The 19866-nt window shown below is 35.2% G+C and overlaps 3 protein-coding genes across 4 annotated transcripts; 2 read left to right on the top strand and 1 right to left on the bottom strand.

Annotated features, from left to right (window-relative positions):
* The first annotated feature begins 230 nt into the window (after nucleotides 1-230).
* Nucleotides 231-4165, top strand: LOC143553928 (uncharacterized). Of its 2 annotated transcripts, XM_077043811.1 has the most exons (6): nucleotides 231-404; nucleotides 574-642; nucleotides 1210-1641; nucleotides 1712-2031; nucleotides 3426-3563; nucleotides 3780-4165. In XM_077043811.1, the coding sequence occupies exons 3-6, from the start codon at nucleotides 1224-1226 to the stop codon at nucleotides 3900-3902; spliced, it is 999 nt and encodes a 332-aa protein (XP_076899926.1). In that variant the 5' UTR covers nucleotides 231-404; nucleotides 574-642; nucleotides 1210-1223; the 3' UTR covers nucleotides 3903-4165. The 2 variants fall into 2 exon arrangements, with proteins under 2 accessions (XP_076899926.1, XP_076899925.1); XM_077043810.1 differs by lacking the exon at nucleotides 231-404 and having other exon boundaries at nucleotides 439-642.
* Nucleotides 4166-9835: 5670 nt separating this feature from the next.
* LOC143553937 (protein ENHANCED DOWNY MILDEW 2-like) lies at nucleotides 9836-14456 on the top strand. Its single transcript, XM_077043818.1, has 5 exons — nucleotides 9836-9870; nucleotides 13327-13414; nucleotides 13583-13681; nucleotides 13762-14009; nucleotides 14085-14456. The coding sequence occupies exons 1-5, from the start codon at nucleotides 9836-9838 to the stop codon at nucleotides 14215-14217; spliced, it is 603 nt and encodes a 200-aa protein (XP_076899933.1). The 3' UTR covers nucleotides 14218-14456.
* A 2534-nt stretch (nucleotides 14457-16990) lies between these two features.
* Nucleotides 16991-19461, bottom strand: LOC143553935 (ras-related protein RABA1f). The gene is made up of 2 exons (XM_077043816.1): nucleotides 19116-19461; nucleotides 16991-17593 (listed from the first exon to the last, which is right to left on the bottom strand). The coding sequence occupies exons 1-2, from the start codon at nucleotides 19334-19336 to the stop codon at nucleotides 17161-17163; spliced, it is 654 nt and encodes a 217-aa protein (XP_076899931.1). The 5' UTR covers nucleotides 19337-19461; the 3' UTR covers nucleotides 16991-17160.
* Between the last annotated feature and the right edge of the window lie 405 nt (nucleotides 19462-19866).

The raw sequence follows: 19866 nt of genomic DNA, 5'->3' as shown, positions 1-19866 counted from the left end.
ACCGGTTACATAAGTGAAAATCTTTGAAGGGAAATCGATAAACTCAAACTAAGTTGGGATAAACATATTAGGAAAATAAATATTGATAAAGCCTCTAAGTCTAAGATAAGGATTGAACTTTAATTATAACAAGATTCATTTAATTACTTTATTATAACTATTACCAAACACCCATAAATGTTATAAACAACATTTATTACAAGACAATATATATTTACACAATGGCATCCTCATGTAATAATAAGTTGCAAAAGAATAGCATTTGACGGTGATGGTGAAGGAGATCGAGGAACGCAAATAATAAAAAGTTGATCTTCATTCTTTCTCAATTTCTTAACAAAACAATTTAGATTATTATTATTCCATCGAATATGCTTTCTTCAAACCCTGATCAACCCTCTAGGGTACGCATTTCTTCCCAATTACCATCCATTTTACGTTCAATTTCATTCGTTAATGCTTTAATTCCCAAAAAGAACCTTAATTTGATGCGAATTTGACATGGGTTCATCGTCATTGATGTGGGTTTTCATCCGATTACTGTTTGCTAACGGCTTTTGATTTCAATTTTAGGGCTTTTGCGCTTGAAGGTTTTGGAATTTATAGCTTGATTTAGCTCTGAAGCTTGTTGATGATAAAAGGGTATAATTGTCTTTCTTTTTTAATGTTAAATTTTAGCTTCTGAGGTTTATATGTTGGGAACTTGATGTTTGTTTGTTGTTAACTATTTGGTGATTAGTAGTTTAGGTTGATTTTAATTGAAAGTTTTAAATTTGGATGTTTGTTAATCAAGGTAAGAAATTAAAATAAATCTGAAAATAAAATGATGAAGCTAAATCTGCAAAATGTACCTTATATAAGTGCTAATTGCATAATATAATAATTTAGGTATGTTTTGATTATTATTTATGGTATTTGATTTGTGTGAAAATTGGGGCAATGCTTGATCCTCATATCAGTTTTAGTAACATGGTATTAGCTCTAGTGAATTTTTTTAAGTGTATAATATCCGTTCATTCATTTTTAGGTGATAATTTGGTGTGCGGTGTATAATGCATGACTGTCAAGAATCTTACTTGATTTATTTGTTGTGCGCGTTTTATGTTACTATATTCGAGTTTACGTATCATGAAGTTAGCTTTGAAGTTTTTATGATGATCATAAATGATATTATATGTGTGATAGATCTTTCCTTTTCCGCGTGATCAGGAGCGTTAAACATAATGGGGCAACAGAATATATTGTACACCGGTCCAATGCTCGGTATAGAGCCACGTCATCCCGAACCGTGTATGTTATCTTATGGTGGGGTCACGTGTTATCCGCAGCCTTATAATAGTCACGCACTCTTACCACCGCCTGGGAACAGAACTACTTTTGACCCGCGTTACCTGCCTGAAAATCACGGGCAGCTTCCCTACATGAACACCCAATACAATGGTGGTGTATTTCCGGTTCTGGTGAATCATGATCATTTCCAGTTTCTAAACAATAATCAGTTTGAAAGGACTAGAAGTTTGTTTGTTGATGGGTCTTACCGTGTGTTTAAAAGATTGGGTTTTATGGGGTTTGACTTTGACCCGCGATTGGTTCATGCAGTAGCTGCTCCTTGGGTTGCTCATGGTGGGCCCCATCTGCAAGGTATTTGTGAAATCTGTTTTCTTTGGGTTAATTTCTCTTGAATTGGTTATTAATATTTATAAAGTTGCAGCTGTGAGTAGAAACTCACCAGGTTTTATGCATGTTTCGCCTATGAGGCCTCGTCACGGGCCCCACAATGTTTATCATCCAGCACCGCCACTACAAATGCAAAACATGGATATCCATTTGCAACTACCATCAACTTCGCATAGGCATTCTACAAGCACAAGCGCATATCCTTTTCAGAATGAAGTGGATCCTGGGCCTAGGTTTATGGGTCCCACAATGCCACATGGCGTAATGGTGTATGAGGCTCGTCGACAGCCGTTGATGATTGACTCAATTGCAAGGCATTACAGCTTTCCCCAGCTCAGAATTCTTCCCGCAGATGTATTATTCTCTCTCTCTCTCTATATATATATGTGTGTGTGTGTGTGTGTGTGCGCGTGTTCATATGTTTTATGCAAATTCATAGTTTCCCAACTGTTATTTCTTAATCGAGTGGTTGGGAAACAATCGATACTTGTTTATTCATTGTTTTTATAATATTTTGAGGCGGCAATTTTGATTTGTCTGCTAATGAATGTGTCAATTTGTGTGTGTGTCTGTGTTTTTTTCAAACGGCCCGAATTAAAGAATTTAGTTGAAAGGGTAACAAGTCGAACGGGTCAAATGAGCTTGACCAAGTTTTCAATGCGTTCTAACTCTCAAATTGTTTCATCCAAAGATACATACTATAATTGTAATCTTATTGTTCTTGTAATCATAGTGAATCTATTAGTCATTTATTTAAAAATGAAAAGAAAAAAAATGTGTTTTGACCCTTCTGAAATTTAACCTGTTTTCACCTCCCCATCTTGCCACCTTCGGTAAATTTTAGAAAAAAAACACTAGATTTTGCAAAAATGATAGATTTTAAGCAAAAAGTGAGAAACACAAGACTTTTTGTTAATGTCACACAAGTATAAAAGTTTTAGGCTCGAGCTTGGGCTCGATTAAGCTTTTTAACGGGTCGATCTTGAGTAGCTCACGAGCAGCTCGGCTCGTTTACACCCCTATTAATGTGCATCACATATTCTTCCAATCCTTGATATATTTTTGGCATTTTTGCAAAAATGATGATTGTTTTGCAACAAAAGTCAAATATGATGATCTAAAAACTCAATGACTTGTTATTGTAAATATCATACTTCCACCAACTCACATGTTTGACAATCTTTTATATTTCCAGTTACCATAGATTAGGACACCTAGTTAATCATTACAAAAAGCTTACTTAAGTTTAGGCTGTAAATTGTTATCGAGTTTATTTCGTTTTAGTCAATTTGTTACTTGATACTGGCCCGAACTCAAGTATTATGTTTGAATATTATTCAAGGGCTCACTTGAATTTCATGGTTTCTTTACTTGCATACATCAACAAAATATATTTATATATATATGTATATATATATATATATATATTCTCTATCAGTCACATATCTAGGTTTATTCATAATCATGTCATGATCATATCCGCACAAAAAAGGTCAAATCGAGGATATGGAAAAGAAACTGTCTCGTGAGATAAAATCCAGACCCTAAACTAATCAATGTTTGTAACCTCGAGATCTTATTTGAGAAAGTTATATGATTTTGATTTTGGGAATACAATTTCTTTTATAGAAGTTCCAGTCTTTACAGATTTTGCCTAACCATGCCGAGTATCTTTCCAAATATATTATTATATTTAATATATTGTTTTCCAATCTTCACATAATTATTACCCTTATTCTTTTATACAGGAGCAAAGTGGACAGTTCAGCAACAAGGATCCGGTTTTGTCTGACGATTTGGTTTCTATTCATGTGAAAACAAGAATCTTTGCCTCATCCAAATCTTCACTTGCTGATGAAGAACCTAATATATGTGTAATTTGTCAGGTATTAAACAAATATTAATTTCTTAACTAATGTCTGGTCACCTGTATATTATTATTATTATTAGCTTGGTTATTTAACATCTTTTTGAACACCAAACTTTGGAATGTGTCGTAATCTTGTACAGGTGTTTGGATTCAGTTCATGTATACTTTTCCATCTGTCATGTTTGGTATTATATTGCAATATAATTATGTGTTGTTGATTTGTGCTTTACAGATGGATTTTGAGGATCAAGAGAAAATCAGGGTGCTAAATTGTCGCCATGAGTACCATGTAGAGTGCATCAAAAAGTGGCTAAATGTGAAGAACAACTGCCCGATTTGCAAATCAACAGCATAGGGGTGCTTTCTGTCTCTTATAAGTTTATGGTAATACCGAAAGAAATGTTTATTTTCGTTTTGGAGGTTAAACTGTTAATAACCGTCTAAAAATGCTCTTTTAGTTCGTTGGGAACCTTTTTTGTATAGACTTTTTACTGCTGCCCGGTTCACTCGGTGGAGTGATGTGTATTTAACTTGGGGTTAGCGTCTTTTATGTTTTTTGGTAGATTTGAACTAAGGATCATTTGGATGCTGGTGATTTTGTATATATGGAATGGTTAGTTTAGATGAAGCTGTCTGCTTGCCTTTCTTTATGTTAATTATTACTTGTTTGTTGCATAAGTAGTCTTGTTTGTTGCAAAATCTTCATAATAAAAGAAAACCCCTGATACCACATGACCTTTTCCTACATGCTCTTCATCTATGTGACACTACCAAAGGCTTTCTAATCCTCAACATTGGTACATATAAGCTAGCTAATAAATAATAATTACTATAATGAATATGAAATGAAATGAAATGAAATAAAATTTCAAAACATTTCTTTTAACATAATAATTTATATTTCATTACTACGTTTGGTATAAAGAAATTATAATAACATTTATATATCTTTTAACATTTTAATTAAAATGTATATTACTTTGGTTAAATTCAATTAAGAAAAGTATATTTTCAAGTCTTTTGTTAGTTCTTATTTGATAATATTATACTTCAATTGTTATTGTTCTTGTTGGACCCTAGGTGAGGTGGCTAATGAAATCAAGTAGATTCGAAAGGTGCTCTCAAAATGACCAAGCTAGATTGAATGATTATATACAAGGAGTACATGAGTAAACTTCATCGGCCTAAATCATACGTTCCCTCCCCTTTATATAGGATGGAGAGGAATGCATGGGACAGAGAAATGAATCTTAGATCTATATCCTTTGGTCCTTGCTTCTTAGACTCTTCATGGTCTGATGGCTCCTTGACAACAGCCCCATCTAGACATGCACAAAAAAAACCGGTTCCGGAACCGAACCGGTGGAACCTACCCGGAACCGGTTCCAGTTCCTACCCGATGCACCTCATACCCGGTTTGGGTATTTTTGTACCCGATATTCCTACCCGGTTCCACTAGTTGTATATGTTAATCGGTTCCTACCCAGTTCCAAATTGTACCCGGTCCGGGTCCTACCCAAAAAAACCGGTTCCGGCGGGTTTTTTATGAAATGGTCAACTGGTGGTCAAAGTAGCCGTTGGAACCGGTTCCAACGGTAATATAGCCGTTGGAACCGGTTTTTGAGAGATATATAGCCGTTGTAACCGGTTCCAACGGCTATACTACCGTTGGAACCGGTTTTTGAGGAAAATATTACCGTTGTAACCGGTTCCAACGGTAATATAGCCTTTGAACCGGTTCTTGATGCCCAAAACCTATATATAAGTTGTTTTCCATTACTTGTTTCACCACCAAACTCAAAACAAACTAAAATACTTCTCCTTTAGCAAACCCGACCATCCAACTAAATATTACTATGGCACCCATCAAAAAAAACTAACAAGAAGGCTAAGAAGAGTATTTTTATTGAACCCGTTCCTCCTATGGAGGACCCAAATGTTCTTGCGGTCGTCACCCATAACCGAAACCAAGACATATGGAAGAAATGGGATTTCGTTGTGAATGCCGAAGGTTATCAAAAGGCTTGTTGCAAACTATGTGGAACACAATTAAAGCACGATTCCAACTCGACTTTGAGAAAGCACATCGAGAAGCCATATTACAAGGCGTTGAAAGGGATTAACGCGACCGATCAAGTTGACTTGGGTAAAGATGGTACACTATTTCGTTACAACACAACTCAAGTTCAAGATAGAATGGCAAAGTTCGTTATTCAACGAGGTTTTCCGTTTAACCACTTTGATGACCCGGATTTGACGTCGTTGATTCGAGAAACTCTACAACCGCGATACACACATGTAAGTCGTACTACCTTAAGACGTCATTGTATCAAGTTGTGGGAGTGTGCTAAAAAAGAGTTAATCGAGTTTTTTCATTCTTTACAAGCGATGGTTAGTTTAACTATCGATGTTTGGTCGGCACCACACGGGTTGCCCGAATCATACATATGTGTCACCGCTCATTGGGTTGATCCGGTGACATGGCAATTGATGAAACGCACCATCGCTTTTGAAAACTTCCCGTACTCACATACCGCCAAAAAATTGTTTGACTTGCTTGATGAGGTTTGCCGTTTAACCACTTTGATGACCAGAATTTGACGTCGTTGATTCGAGAAACTCTACAACCGCGATACACACATGTAAGTCATACTACCTTAAGACGTCATTGTATCAAGTTGTGGGAGTGTGCTAAAAAAGAGTTAATCGAGTTTTTTCATTCTTTACAAGCGATGGTTAGTTTAATTACCGATGTTTGGTCGGCACCACACGGGTTGCCCGAATCATACATATGTGTCACCGCTCATTGGGTTGATCCGGTGACATGGCAATTGATGAAACGAACCATCGCTTTTGAAAACTTCCCGTACCCACATACCGCCGAAAAATTGTTTGACTTGCTTGATGAGGTTATAACGACTTACAATTTGAGAAATAAAATATTTTCGATTTCGTTTGACAACACATCAAACAATACTAAGGCGGCCGAAAAATTTATCATTAAATATTCACCACCTTGTTTCGGGGATTTTTTTCATGTTCGATGTGTTGCACATATCATCAACTTGGTTGTTCAAAAAGGTCTCGATAATGAAAACATTTGTGACGATTTAAAATTTTTTAGACTTATGTTACAAGATGTCTTCAAAAGTGGTAAAAGAAGACATCTTGAATATAAGAATTATTGCAAGTCGGTTGAAAGAAAATATTTGGGGCCGAATTGGGATGTTCTAACCCGTTGGAACTCAACTTGTCATATGGTCAAGTGTGCTTTCGCCCAACGCCAAACTCTACAAAGTTTTCATAACAATCTTGTTGACGTACGAGAGGCCGATATGCTTCTGGAAAGTGTTATCGGGAGTCTATTACCCTACTAGTTGTTGGGTTTTGCAAGAATTATACTACATGTATTGTACTTTTAAAGAGTTTGAGGAGAAGAACAAATTATTCAAGAATATTGTTGCGGTTATGAAGGAAAAGTTCTTAAAATATTTTGAAAACATACCGCCGGTCTTCACTTGTGCCGCCGCTTTAAACCCATATTGGAATGTTCATGGGGTTGAGAGAACGATCGAAGAAATATTCGACAACATAGGTATGCACGAGATCGAACCGAAGTTGTTGACGGAAGCGTGTGAAAAGTTTAACAAAAACATTCAAGACCTTTATGACCATTATTTTCTACTTTATGGTCCAAGCACGAGATCGTCTTTTATTAAAAAACAACGACTAGTAGGTCGAGCAAGGACCTACTTATAAACTTGATGAATGAGATTCGTGAATCGGCATCTAAGAGGCAAAGAGGAAACACACCAACTAGCTAACTTGGTCGATATAGTGGAGAAAACTATGTTGAGGGTGCAACGGTCGACGAGGTTCGCAATATTGATTTGTTGGCTTGGTGGAAAGGAAAACAAAACGAATTTCCTATTCTATCCGCCATGGCTCGTGATTTGCTTGCCGTACAAGCCTCAACGGTTGCTTCCGAATTGGTTTTTTCTCTTAGTGGGAGGGTATTATCAATGCGAAGAACAAAATTAACTCCCGAGTCTCTAGAGGTTTGCATTTGCCTAAAGGACCATTTGGATGCGGTTGATCGTGTACAACACAAGGCGAACTTTGAAGACGAAATACCAATAGAGCGTCCTATTCATGATGAGGAGGCAGAGGACGGGCTTTCTTCCGATAATGAAGACGAGGGTGGAGACGAGAATGAAGACAAGGGTGAAGACAAAGAGGAGTTTTAGTAAAACTATTTGTAACAAGTTCAACTAATATGTGGTTTTGATTTGTTTAATAATAACTACTTTTGTGTTGTTTATTTCTTATTAGTCATGATTAATGTTTTGTTACTTTTTTAATAACGACGAACATTTTATTTATTTAAACAATAACTATTACAAACATTATTAAAACATAAACGATACTAAACATAACAACTTAAACTTAAAAACAACGTCCGTCGTTTTAATCCGACGTTCTACAACGATTAAGCGTTGTCACTGGCGGTAGATGCTTGGGTTGTAGAGCCGGACGACTCTCCCACTTCCGCTTTTTTAGCATCCAAACTTCTTTTCTCACGACAATACTTATTCGTATGTTTTCGTAATGTCGAGTTGAACCCTGCTTTAAGAAACTTCGAGCAATATTTGCAACGAGCCATCTCTTGTGCGTCGGTCATGACACACAAGTCGTAATGAACCCAAACATCTGGGTATCGTGTTGTTTCGATCACCATAACAACGTGGTCATTAGTTGCCATTTCTTGTCGGTTTAACCTTAATTGTGATTGAGAGTGTGTTATATAGTTTGGGAAGTGGTTTAACTAACAACATACAAGACATTGCTATTTATAGTATGTTTTCAAGCTTGATATAGTAAAAAAACCGGTTCCAACGGTCAAAACGGCTATATAGCCGTTGGAACCGGTTTGTAACGGCTAGTTTATTTGAATTTCAAAAAAACCGGCGGAACCGGTTTTTACGTAATAACCGGTCTCGGTTCCTACCCTACCCGGTTCCTAATAGTTGGCATTTCGAAGCATCGGTTCGGGTCGGGAACCGAACCGGTTCCTGACTGGAACCGGTGCCATTCTCTACCCGGTGAGAAAAAACCCGGTTCCGACCGGTTCGGGTTTTCTAACACTATCCGATTTGTGCACGTCTAGCCCCATCTGCAGGGAAGCATGCCCTTTGACTTCAGACGCATTGATGAAACATGTAGTTCCTTGTTTCCCTCCTTTTGCAAGGTTGATTAAACATGTCTTTAGGGTTTATAGTTTGTTTAGTTCACTTCTAATGTTCCTGGTTTTGTTTCGTTGGAGGTACTTTGTTATGTCATCAACTTTGGGTCGTAAGCTCTTGTTGTGCCATTTTTCCTTGTTACCCCTTCAACCTGTTTCAAGGGTATCCTCTTCCTTTCTTATTTGATAACTAGTTGAGTACCCGCACGATGTAGCGGGAATAACATTTTAAGGTTGTTAGCGAGCCAATGCTAGCTCGACTCGAACATTACACCAAGTTGACTCGGCTCAACTCTAAACCAAAGCTGAAATCTTAAAATTCGAGTTCGTCTTGGTTATTTTGATATTTATATAACTTGAGTAATCTTAATTATATTTTTGTAAAAACATATAAAATGGATAAAAAAAGAATAAAGTTGAGTAAAATTTGGATATACATAAGGGGTCAAAGTTGTACATTAAATAGTAGAATATATTGATGAGTGAAAACTTTTTTAATTGTAACAAGTTTATTTATGTTTTTTTTATCAAATAGATAAAGGGTTAGATATGTAACTGTAACTAATGGATGGAAATGTAATCATATTTAAAAAAACTTGTACATTCATGTAGTAATAACTTGTACATTTCAACCCATTCATCTGGTTTTGAAAAAAAATTATATTGGAACGTCGACAAAAATAAGTCTGCTTAAATGGGTATGCTCAGATTTTTTAACCATATTTTTGTAAAATATATAAGATTAAAATAAAAAAAAATAAAGTTGAGTTAAAAGTGGGTAAACATGAGGGGTTAAAGTTGTAGATATTTCTTAAATTACAAAATTCAAGTAAAGTTGAGGTGCCAAATTGTAATTATATTTGTTGAAATCAAATGAACGTGGGTGGATTGTGTTTAAAAGACCACATTGCCCCTTTGTACATAATGTACTATATGCATTAAAAGTTGTAAAACCCTTAAAACAAGCGTCTTAATTTGTCATTTACTTATGTATTATATATAACTAGTTGCGTGCCCGCGCGATGCGGCGAGGTATGCACGCAAACATGACATCAGATGCGTTACCGGTGTTACTGTCTCTGTATGTGCGTGACTTCACAATAGTACGCGCGTAACCCGACGATAGTATGCTCGTATTGCGGCATTGGAATCTTAACCGGTGTTAGTAAGCACGTCACAAAACGACGGTGCATGCTAAGTCAGGTGTCGGTGCGCACGTAACGCTACATTGAACTCGTCTTGACCCGCAACCCGTTCCACTTGACAATGTTCTAACCGAAATTCGTTATGACTTGACCCCTTTCAACCCAAACCCGGGCCGACCCAAACTAAATTAACCTTTTTATATCGACTCATTCCAACCTTAACTTTTTAGACCCATGACCCGAACGGCCGAACTCGCCCGATTCATTTGCCGGTTTTTAATGGTAATCACGTAACACGTTAAGTTTTTAGAATGAAAAAAAGTATAGCAATACTATACTCAAATTAAAGAGAATAAAATACTCGTTTTTATGGTATAATGTTTAAAAAAAAATATTAGTGTGAGAAAAAGTTATAAACGTTTAAACGTCGTCGGGGTAGTTGGTTTAAAATAAGGGGTATATATGTAAGTATTATATAAGTTAATAAAGTGTGATTAAAGTTAAAGGACCAAAATTGTAATTATTTTTGAATAAATTAAAACTAAACCGTAACATTTTGCTTTTGCTAAAAGACAAAATTGTTAAAAAACAAAATTATCCCTAAAGTGTCTTAATCTTATGCATCATGGTTTGTACTAATGCCAACAAGTTTGGTACCTCTTAAAAATTAAAAGGTCCCTCACTCATGCTTTATATATAGTATAGATATAGATATGAATATAGATATAGATATATACTTCAATTGGAAAACCTTGTAGTTTCATTTTATAAGATTCATTGTAAAATTTAAGCTTCACAAATAAAAGTTTCTACATGTGGAGTAAATAAATTAAACTTCAATTTTTAAACAAGATCTTTTGGATCTCATATATAACCCTATTCCCCATTTTCACTAATGCTTATTTCTTCCACGATTCCATTGCTTCCATTACGTAAACCCTAACAAAACATCCTTCAACCGCTAGCGCCCCCCTCGCTTCTACTTCAAACCCCATCACCTCCCTTTGATTCGGCTTTTAAATGCTATGAACCACGTTCAAGAATCAAATTCCTCGTTCTCATTGGATATTTCTTTGTTACAGACGCACATGCTACTCAATTTAGGTGGATTTCAATCTCAATTACTTGCATTCAGTGTTGTTGAGACCACCGACCGGTCCGGTTATGTGCAGTTCGCTAAGCTCCCAGTGAACCGGCCGGTTTGAACCGGTTCAACCGGACCGACCGGAAAACCGAACCGGTTGAACCAGTTTTCTATGAAAATAAATAAATTTTTTTCGGCCTTACCCGTCATTCCCCCGCCCCCTTATTTGTTCGACCGGTTGAACCGGTGACCCGATAGCCTGTCCGGTTCGATGTCCGATCCTGTTATAAAAACATTACTTGCATTCATCATGATTTTTCTCAATTTGATTGGTTATTCAACTAATCATTTATGATTACAAAAATCAAATATGAGATCTGAACCATAACTTAATTCCATTCGTTATTCTTATTTTTTTTTACAATTACCCTAATGCTAAACCTCTTTATAATCGCATTTGCCCTTTGCTTGTTGATCAAGTTGATCATTTATTTCTTCGTCAACAATTTTCTTTCTTATTTATTGATCTTTGTTACCTTAACTATTGTTTCATATGCTAATATCATGGACCTAATAATCAATCTACTACCAAACGGTATATTCATTCGTTTCATAATAGCACGATCTTTTGGCATTACTTTCACCATTGCCATTTTATTTTCATTTCAAAAACATAAACATAAACATAAACACGTACAAATTCTTCGAAATATAATCATATGTGATATTTGTATCTTCTATAATTTCCGCATGTTTGTGATAGTCCCAAACCTAATAAGATATATGCAATAACATATTGGTTTGGGTTGGATTATTAATGAGAGTGAAAAGTTAGGTTATGTTAATGGAAGACATATAATTTAGTTTTTTTTTATTTATATTATTAAAGGTTGGTTTATGAACAAACGGACTACTACCTACATCAAGGGGTGTTTGATTGAGCATTTGAATGAGTTTTGTCAAATACATTTTGTTTTTCAAAAGACCAATAAACAAGTTTTTAAACTTTCACCCAAACACCCCAAATAATAGGGAAAATTTCTCAAACTGGACTTATTTTGGAAAAAGATTTCATTTTTGTTTTGAACTTTAGGATTTAAAAAATATCTCATTCACAAAGACGTATTAGACTTCCAAACACACATTCAAAGATGTCTTGAGCCTCCAAACATATGGTCAACGGCGTGTTTGACATCCAAACACCTAGTCAAAGACATGTTTAGCCTCTTGCTTCTTTTTTAATTTATATTACTATAACTAATTTCACTTTATATTTTGTATTTCTTTTTATTATAACTTTTAATATACAAAGTTCTACATAATTTTAAATACGTCTTTGAAACGTGTTTTTTTATATATATGCTGACAAACTTTATTTAAAACTGTATGAAGTCAAATTTTATTGAACATCACAATATTAAGGGGGTGTTTGGCCTCGCTTTTTTAACAAAGCTTATAGCTTTTTAGCTTTTTTTTTTAACAAAATAAGCTTAATGTAGTGTTTGGTTTAGCTTTTTAAGCTTATGATTATGAGCTTATATAAACTCATTTAGAGAAGCTTATGTGAAGATAGTTTTTTAGCTTATTTGAAGAAAATTATTTGTTTAAAATTGTATGTTACTTATTTTCTCTTAAATGGTGATGGATTAGTAATTATTGAAGCAACTTATTACTCCCACAAATTAAAGAATGATGAATTTAACAACTTATTTAGACACATAATTAACTTGTAGGATATAAGCTAATCCAAACACTTGAAAATAGCTTATCAAATAATAGAAAATAAGCTATAAGCTAATTTAAAATATAAGCATAAGCCAAAATAAAAAAAAGCTAAACACCCCTAATTTGACATGGCTCCCGGGCAAAGTTTATGTTGTTCCGCGAATAAAAATAAAATAATATTATTATTTAATATCGGTACTGATAATATAGGCGATATTGACCGATATTCCAGATATCGGTGTTTTAAGACTTAATTTTCAACTTTTTGTGTTTAATGTTAGTGTTTTGAGTCTTAATCAGTTTCTACTTGCTACAATTGTTAGTGTTTTGCAAGTTGCAAAAGGATAGTTTGTTAATAGTAGGAGAGTATATTGAATTGTTAGTGTTAAACTGCTATATATATAAATTCTGCATGATATTAAAATTACCGATAACCCACCATGATAACCGATACCTCAAATATCGGTCTCGACCTATATCTGATATTTTTCCGCGTTAACTGCTTAGATATTAAAAGAGTAGGCATTTCACATTTTGTTACTAAATTATATATTACTTCACACAACTTCTCTACATATGGCAGTTGTGAAGGACCGTGTAGGCGATCTTTCCATCCAACACTAAAGGCGGGAGCTCACGCCAATTGCGAGTCTCTTGGCTTTCCAAATGAGGTATGGACCTATATGTCTATATGTCACATATATATTTATATCTTTTGATCTTATCATGTTCACTTTTCTTTTAAAAGGCAACTCAATATGAAGTATGAACCTATATGTAATGTAATATATTTGTATGTTCCATTCTTATACATAATCATCTTTGAATTTTGTATGCAGGCAATTACAACTTATGTTTGTGACAACTGTAAATACCAGAAACATCAGTGCTTTGGTTGTGGAAAGCTGGGCTCCTCTGACAAGTCTTCTTCTCCGGAGGTATAGTCAACCATATAACAAATATATTTACACGTATGGTGTTTGTCAAATGTATTTGACTAACAGATATACCGTTTTAGGTCTTCCGTTGTCTTCATCCAACTTGCGGGAACTTTTATCACCCTGAATGCGTAGCAAATTTGATCTGCCCATATTATGAACCCTATGCTAGTCAACTTAAAGGTCAAATAGCCGCAGGGATATCATTCTCATGTCCCATTCATAAGTGCCATCAGTGTGGACAACGAGAAGATAAAGATGTCCATGAAATGCAGTTTGCAGTCTGCAGGCGATGCCCAAAGTCGTATCATCGGAGATGCTTACCTGAGTAATAAAGAATATCCCTTTAGCTTTATATATCTAACAAAGAACCTGATAGTAAATGGTTAATAATATTTCTCAGGACCATTGCTTTCAAGAATAGTGATGATGGAACTATCCTGCAAAGAGCATGGGATGATCTCTTGCCAAAACGCATCTTGATGTATTGCGGTGAGTGTTATACTGTCATACTTCATACTTCATTTTCTAATTAATATGATGATGATGATATGAAGTTTTAATTTATACACTGCCAGGAATCACACAATCATTCCAGATATCGGGACACCAAAAAGAGATCATGTTCTCTTTCCTTCTGCTGATTAAGAACCTAATTTCTGTGTAATTTGTCAGGTATTGAACTATTAATTTCTTAATAAATGTCGGGTTACCTGTATATTATTATTGGTTTGGTTATTTAAGGATATCACAATTTTGTGTCATCTTTTTAAACACCAAAACTGTGTCTGGTGTCATAATCTTGTACAGGTGTTTGGATTCACTATATTTTATCTGTCATGTTTGGTTTTTTATTGCAGTATAACATCTGTGATGTTGATTTGGGTTTTACAGATGGATTTTGAATATCAAGAGATAATCAGGGTGCTAAATAGTCGCCATGTGTACCATGTAGAGTGCATCAAGAAGTGCTAAATTGTGTATTAAATTTGCGGTTAGCATTTTGGTAGATTTGAATTGAGGATCATTCGGATGCTAGTGATTTTGTATATATGGTAAGTTTAGATGAATTAGTTTGCTTGCCTTCCTTTATGCTGATTTACTTGTTTGTGGGTTATTGTTGATTATAGTTGTAGAAAGTTTTTAGACTACATATGGTGAGACATTTCAAGTCCTGTTCATATGTAATGCCACACCAAGAATCCCTAATTTTCCAATTTATGCGGTTGACTTAGGGAGGTTTGAGTGGTCTTCCTAATTCCCCGAAGCACACCTCGTCCCGTTCGGTACTGATCACCACGGGTTGATGTCCCCGCCTCTCCCACTGCCATTCTTCCTATTTTTCTTTTATTCTTTGCTTCCTTTCCAAATTGGTGTAGTGACCCCGAATAGAGGTTTTGTTGTCTGGCCTGAGAGACACGGGGAGGTGTTTTCGACGGCCCCGAGACCGCTCTCCACACCCTTACATTCTACATGTACAGCAAATTGCAAATTAAGAATTAACATTGATGCTTCATCATCTTAAAGAGGTGTTATTAGGTCTTATTTGTGTATAGATAATGAGCCAGAGAAGCTTTGCCATAGTTAAATTTTGTATATATTGAAGGTTTCACTTCATTGTAATTCATTCAGTTTCAATTCTCTTTACAAAAATATAGTGATATATACTTAGGAGACATGTTCAATACAAGACCAAATTTAAATCGATAATCGTGAGAACAATATACACTTACGTGTAGCGGTAACATGACATAGTAGGAGCGAAAAAACGGTTATACAGTTACATAATCATCTTTTATATCACGGTTAAAAGTACCAGATACCATAGTTATCAAAAGCGCAAAAGGCCCTCGCCTTGGTGCTTAGGCGAGGCCTAGCGTATCAAACCCGCCTAGCCACCATCAAGGCATTTAGGCAAGCTTCGGGCAAAATTTTCCGCAATCCGGTGGATAAAGGAATCATGTTTAAGTAGCGTTTATTGCTCATAACTTGTGGATAAATGAGTTGGTTATGACCTAGTAGTTCAATGTCAAGTACCATGTTTTTCTAAGTTCGAACTTCAACTTTTTAGATGTTTACATACTTTATTTACATTAAGGAAGCGTTTGGTATGCATAAATGACATGGAGAATGGAATATTTATTATGTGGGAATGAAAAAAGTAGTGTTTGATTACTCAATGGAATGAAATCATCCATTACACATGGAATAATGGAATCCCATTCCATCAAAACCATTCCTTCCTATCCCCTTCTTTTTTTCATTCCTTTCCTCCTTCACTATACTTTCTCAACATCACCACCACCTAACAACAACCACCACCACTACCACCGCCACCACCACCACCTGACCGCCACCGTCGCCCCCTTATTTTTATTTCATTCCTATAAATTTTTTTGGATACTAAACAACATAAAGTAACTATTTATTTCATTCCCATAGGTTAACCAAACAAGACAAATGAATGGTAATGATCTATTTCATTCCCTTGGTCATTCCATTCATTCTCTCATTTCATTCCATTACTTTCAATCAAACATACCCAAATTTTTTAAGTTATATTTGTAGAATAATATTAATTTTCTAAGATGGTTTAATATTTATTATTTTTGAACTTTTGATTTAAGTTTTGAACATTTCGGTATGGATTAGTATTTGAATTATGTTATTCAAATATTGGAATACATGATATATTTATTTATTTATTTCTTCTTTAAGTTGGTGCGTTTTTTCTTTTCTTAAGACGTCGCGATTTTTGCGCTTTGGCCCCAGATGAAGACTACACGCCTAGCACCTTTGATAACTATGCTAGATACAAATGTTTATACTATAGATGGGTAAAAAACCTGGTTTTGAACCCGACCCGGAACCGGTCGTACTCGACTCGCAAGTACGGACAAGGTTTCAATTCCTCTGAAAAATCATACCCAGACCCGCCTGAATAGGTTCATCCTCTATCCGGTCAAAACACAGACTCGGCCCAACCAAAACTAGATAAAAACTAAGTGAAAGCAGTCAAATACCCCACTATACCCTGAATCGGTTCCTACTCAATTCCGATTCTTAAAAAAACCTGATTTGTCCATCTCTTATACAGTTCCCTACTTAAAATTGGTTATGTATTGAACGAGTTTCTCTCTCATCCTTCTAAATTTTAAAAGGTTACATGTCAAGATCTTCTTTCAATGTTAAAAGAAAACACTAAACAATTGAAACTGACACATTCAATTAACACCAAAATCTATAAACTTGAAAAAGAAAGAAAAGAGATTTGGAAGAAAGTATACAACAGAAATCAAAACATCTCTTTTAACATTATAGAAATCACATGTTACTTAATAAAGTCTTTGACCCAACAAGACCATTCTCAATCCAAACAGTCTTGTCTACAAGAATACAAGACTAATGTTGATAACTTCATAACAAACCAATGAACTTGCAGGTTCAAAACTGTCTCAAAAGCTTTAAAAAAAGCATCCTTAGGCAGAACAGCAACCGACTTTCTTAACAGCAGAAACATCATCCTTTGACCCAACATTAATAGTCTGACCTTTCGGCAAAGCAGAAGAATCATCACCCGCATCAAGCGCCTTTCGGCTAACCACATGATAAATTTGCGTAAGCACTTCTGTAAACGCGGTTTCAACATTCAAAGACTCGAGAGCTGATGTCTCCATGAAATAAGTGTTCTCTTTCTCAGCAAATGTTTTTGCCTCCTCAGTGGGGACCGCACGCAAGTGGCGCAAGTCAGCCTTGTTTCCAACCAACATTATCACAATGTTTGAGTCTGTGTGGTCACGAAGCTCCTTTAACCACCGCTCAACGTTCTCAAAGGTAACGTGGCGTGACGTGTCGTACACAAGTAAAGCCCCAACTGCTCCTCTGTAGTATGCACTTGTAATTGCACGGTACCTTAACAATAGCCGGTGTGATTACTAATTAGAGCTAAAATAATTCTATAATTAACTACATCCTTTCAATCATTTATGAATTACAACTAAGGCTGTAAATGAACCAAACAAGGCCTTGTTAATGTTCATCCTCTAAGCTTTTATCAAACAAGCGAAAGTTCACAAAATTCTTCGTTCTCGTTCATTAAGGAAATGAACTTGTTTGTGAACTGTTCATGAACACAAATGAACAAAAACAATGCTTTATTTGATGGTTAACCAAGAATGGTCAGTGTTAACGGTTCAGTTCGACTACCAAGTTTTTTTATGGTATTTTCATATGTTAATTTACATATAAACTAATCACATAATGCTCATATATATTTTTGTTTTATTTTATAGTTAATAAATTTGCCTAATTCTATATCACAAGTATACAAGAATATAAAAGTCATTAAAAAAATACTAAAAACCTTTAAAGAAAAAACATAAACGAACACATTATCGAACATTCACATACACAATGACAAATGTCAAATAGTCATTATATACCATAGAAACATCCAAACAATTTACAATGAACTGGCAGGTAAGCGGGCAACAAGCTGCGCCTAGGGGTGCAAACGAGCCGAGCCGAGCCGAGCCGAGCCCGAGCTCGACTAGGCTCGAGCTCGGCTCGTGAATGGATTTTGAAGCTCGAGCTCGGCTCGTTTAGTATTTATCAATTATTTTTTTATATAATTATAATTATTTTATATATTTTTTTCTATTATAATTTTATGTATAAAAGAATATATATTATTCAGTTATTTTTATTTATTTTTTCATAAAATTATATTTATTAATTAATAATTATTAAATATATATTTTAAAAAAAATTAAATAAATAGCAGGCTCGTTTAGGCTTGCGAGCCTGCTCGAGCTCGATAAGTAAAGCTCGGGCTCGGGCTCGTTTATTAAACGAGCTTATTTTTAGGCTTGAGCTCAGGCTCGGGCTCGATAAAGCTCGGCTCGAACGAGCTTTTTAACGAGCCGATCTCAAGGAGCTCGGCTCATTTGCACCCCTAGCTGCGCCGCAACCCCCTTTTGGATAGCAGGGCCCATTCCTACTAAAAACAAAGTTTCAGTTCTTATGGGCCGATACGTTACTATACACAATTGAACGACAAATGGCCTCTATCTATGTCCGTACACTTAGTTAATCGAACGAAATTCCTTGTTCATGTTCATTCATTTATTAAAAGAGCAAACATAAATAAACTGCCCGCCGAACAGTTCACAAAAAGGGTACGTTCGTTTAATTTACACTCACAACCCTAATTATAAGACATTTGCTCACACAAATGAGAAATTGACTGTTTAATTTTGGAACAAATGAGTAAAATTAGCAGGTAAATGATATAAACCCTAGAAACAGATCATAGATCTAGATCCTAGATCAGAGATCCAATTACAGTAACAAGTTCAAAACCCCCAATCTACAGATCTTAAGCAACCGGAACCCTAATTTAGAAGACAATAAGCACAGGATAATGAAATCAAACCTTTCCTGACCAGCAGTGTCCCAAATCTGAGCTTTCACAATCTTATCATCAACACGAATGCTTCTGGTGGCGAATTCGACGCCGATGGTTGACTTTGACTCCAGATTGAACTCGTTTTTAGCGAATCTGGAAAGCAGGTTTGACTTACCGACGCCGGAGTCTCCGATGAGAACTAGTTTGAAGAGGTAATCGTAGTCATCGTCAGCTCTGTAAGCCGCCATGATAATAATATTATTATTCAGTATGTAATGGAAGACTTGAAATTGAATCGCTTATTATTATTAGTAACAAGATTCACGAGAAAAGGAGAGAGGCGCGGACGCGTTTGTTTCGAAATGAAGAAGATTCAATTGATAAAATGGATTTTTTAAAACAAAATAATAATAATAATAATAATAATAATAATAATAATAATAATGGGACACGAAATCACGTCTTTCGGCTTAAGGCTATGTGTAATGAAGGGACTACAATTGGGGGTAAATTGTGACACGTGTCGCCCAGTTAGCATGTTGTGGAAATTTGTTTTTGGAGTGTAATGGTGTAGATGCTACAAATTAGGCCCACAGTGTGTTATTTTATTATTTTCTTTTTATAACTAAACTAATTAAATAAAAACCAATTTATTTAGATTAAATAAAAATGCATTAAATTTAAAAAGAAATACAAAAAAAATAAAAAACATAACTAATAATGCATTAAAATTAAAAAAAATACATAACTAAAAATATTAAAAAACATAACTAGATAA

This window comes from Bidens hawaiensis, unplaced genomic scaffold (genome assembly GCF_021521415.1).
Source record: "Bidens hawaiensis isolate Kalapana, Puna unplaced genomic scaffold, B.hawaiensis_p1.1 tig00017455_1, whole genome shotgun sequence".
NCBI classification, from domain to species: Eukaryota; Viridiplantae; Streptophyta; class Magnoliopsida; order Asterales; family Asteraceae; genus Bidens; species Bidens hawaiensis.
This window is presented reverse-complemented; position numbering and strand designations above follow the sequence as displayed.

Excerpts from the sequence above, each read along its gene's own strand:
- LOC143553928 (XM_077043811.1), top strand. The coding sequence starts at position 1,224 with ATGGGGCAACAGAATATATTGTACACCGGTCCAATGCTCGGTATAGAG. Across the intron at positions 2,032-3,425 it reads TCAGAATTCTTCCCGCAGAT|GAGCAAAGTGGACAGTTCAG; the intron begins GTATTATTCTCT and ends TCTTTTATACAG. Across the intron at positions 3,564-3,779 it reads ATATATGTGTAATTTGTCAG|ATGGATTTTGAGGATCAAGA; the intron begins GTATTAAACAAA and ends TGTGCTTTACAG.
- LOC143553937 (XM_077043818.1), top strand. The coding sequence starts at position 9,836 with ATGACATCAGATGCGTTACCGGTGTTACTGTCTCT. Across the intron at positions 13,415-13,582 it reads CTCTTGGCTTTCCAAATGAG|GCAATTACAACTTATGTTTG; the intron begins GTATGGACCTAT and ends TTTTGTATGCAG. Across the intron at positions 13,682-13,761 it reads ACAAGTCTTCTTCTCCGGAG|GTCTTCCGTTGTCTTCATCC; the intron begins GTATAGTCAACC and ends ATACCGTTTTAG.
- LOC143553935 (XM_077043816.1), bottom strand. The coding sequence starts at position 19,336 with ATGGCGGCTTACAGAGCTGACGATGACTACGATTACCTCTTCAAACTA. Across the intron at positions 17,594-19,115 it reads GACACTGCTGGTCAGGAAAG|GTACCGTGCAATTACAAGTG; the intron begins GTTTGATTTCAT and ends GCTATTGTTAAG.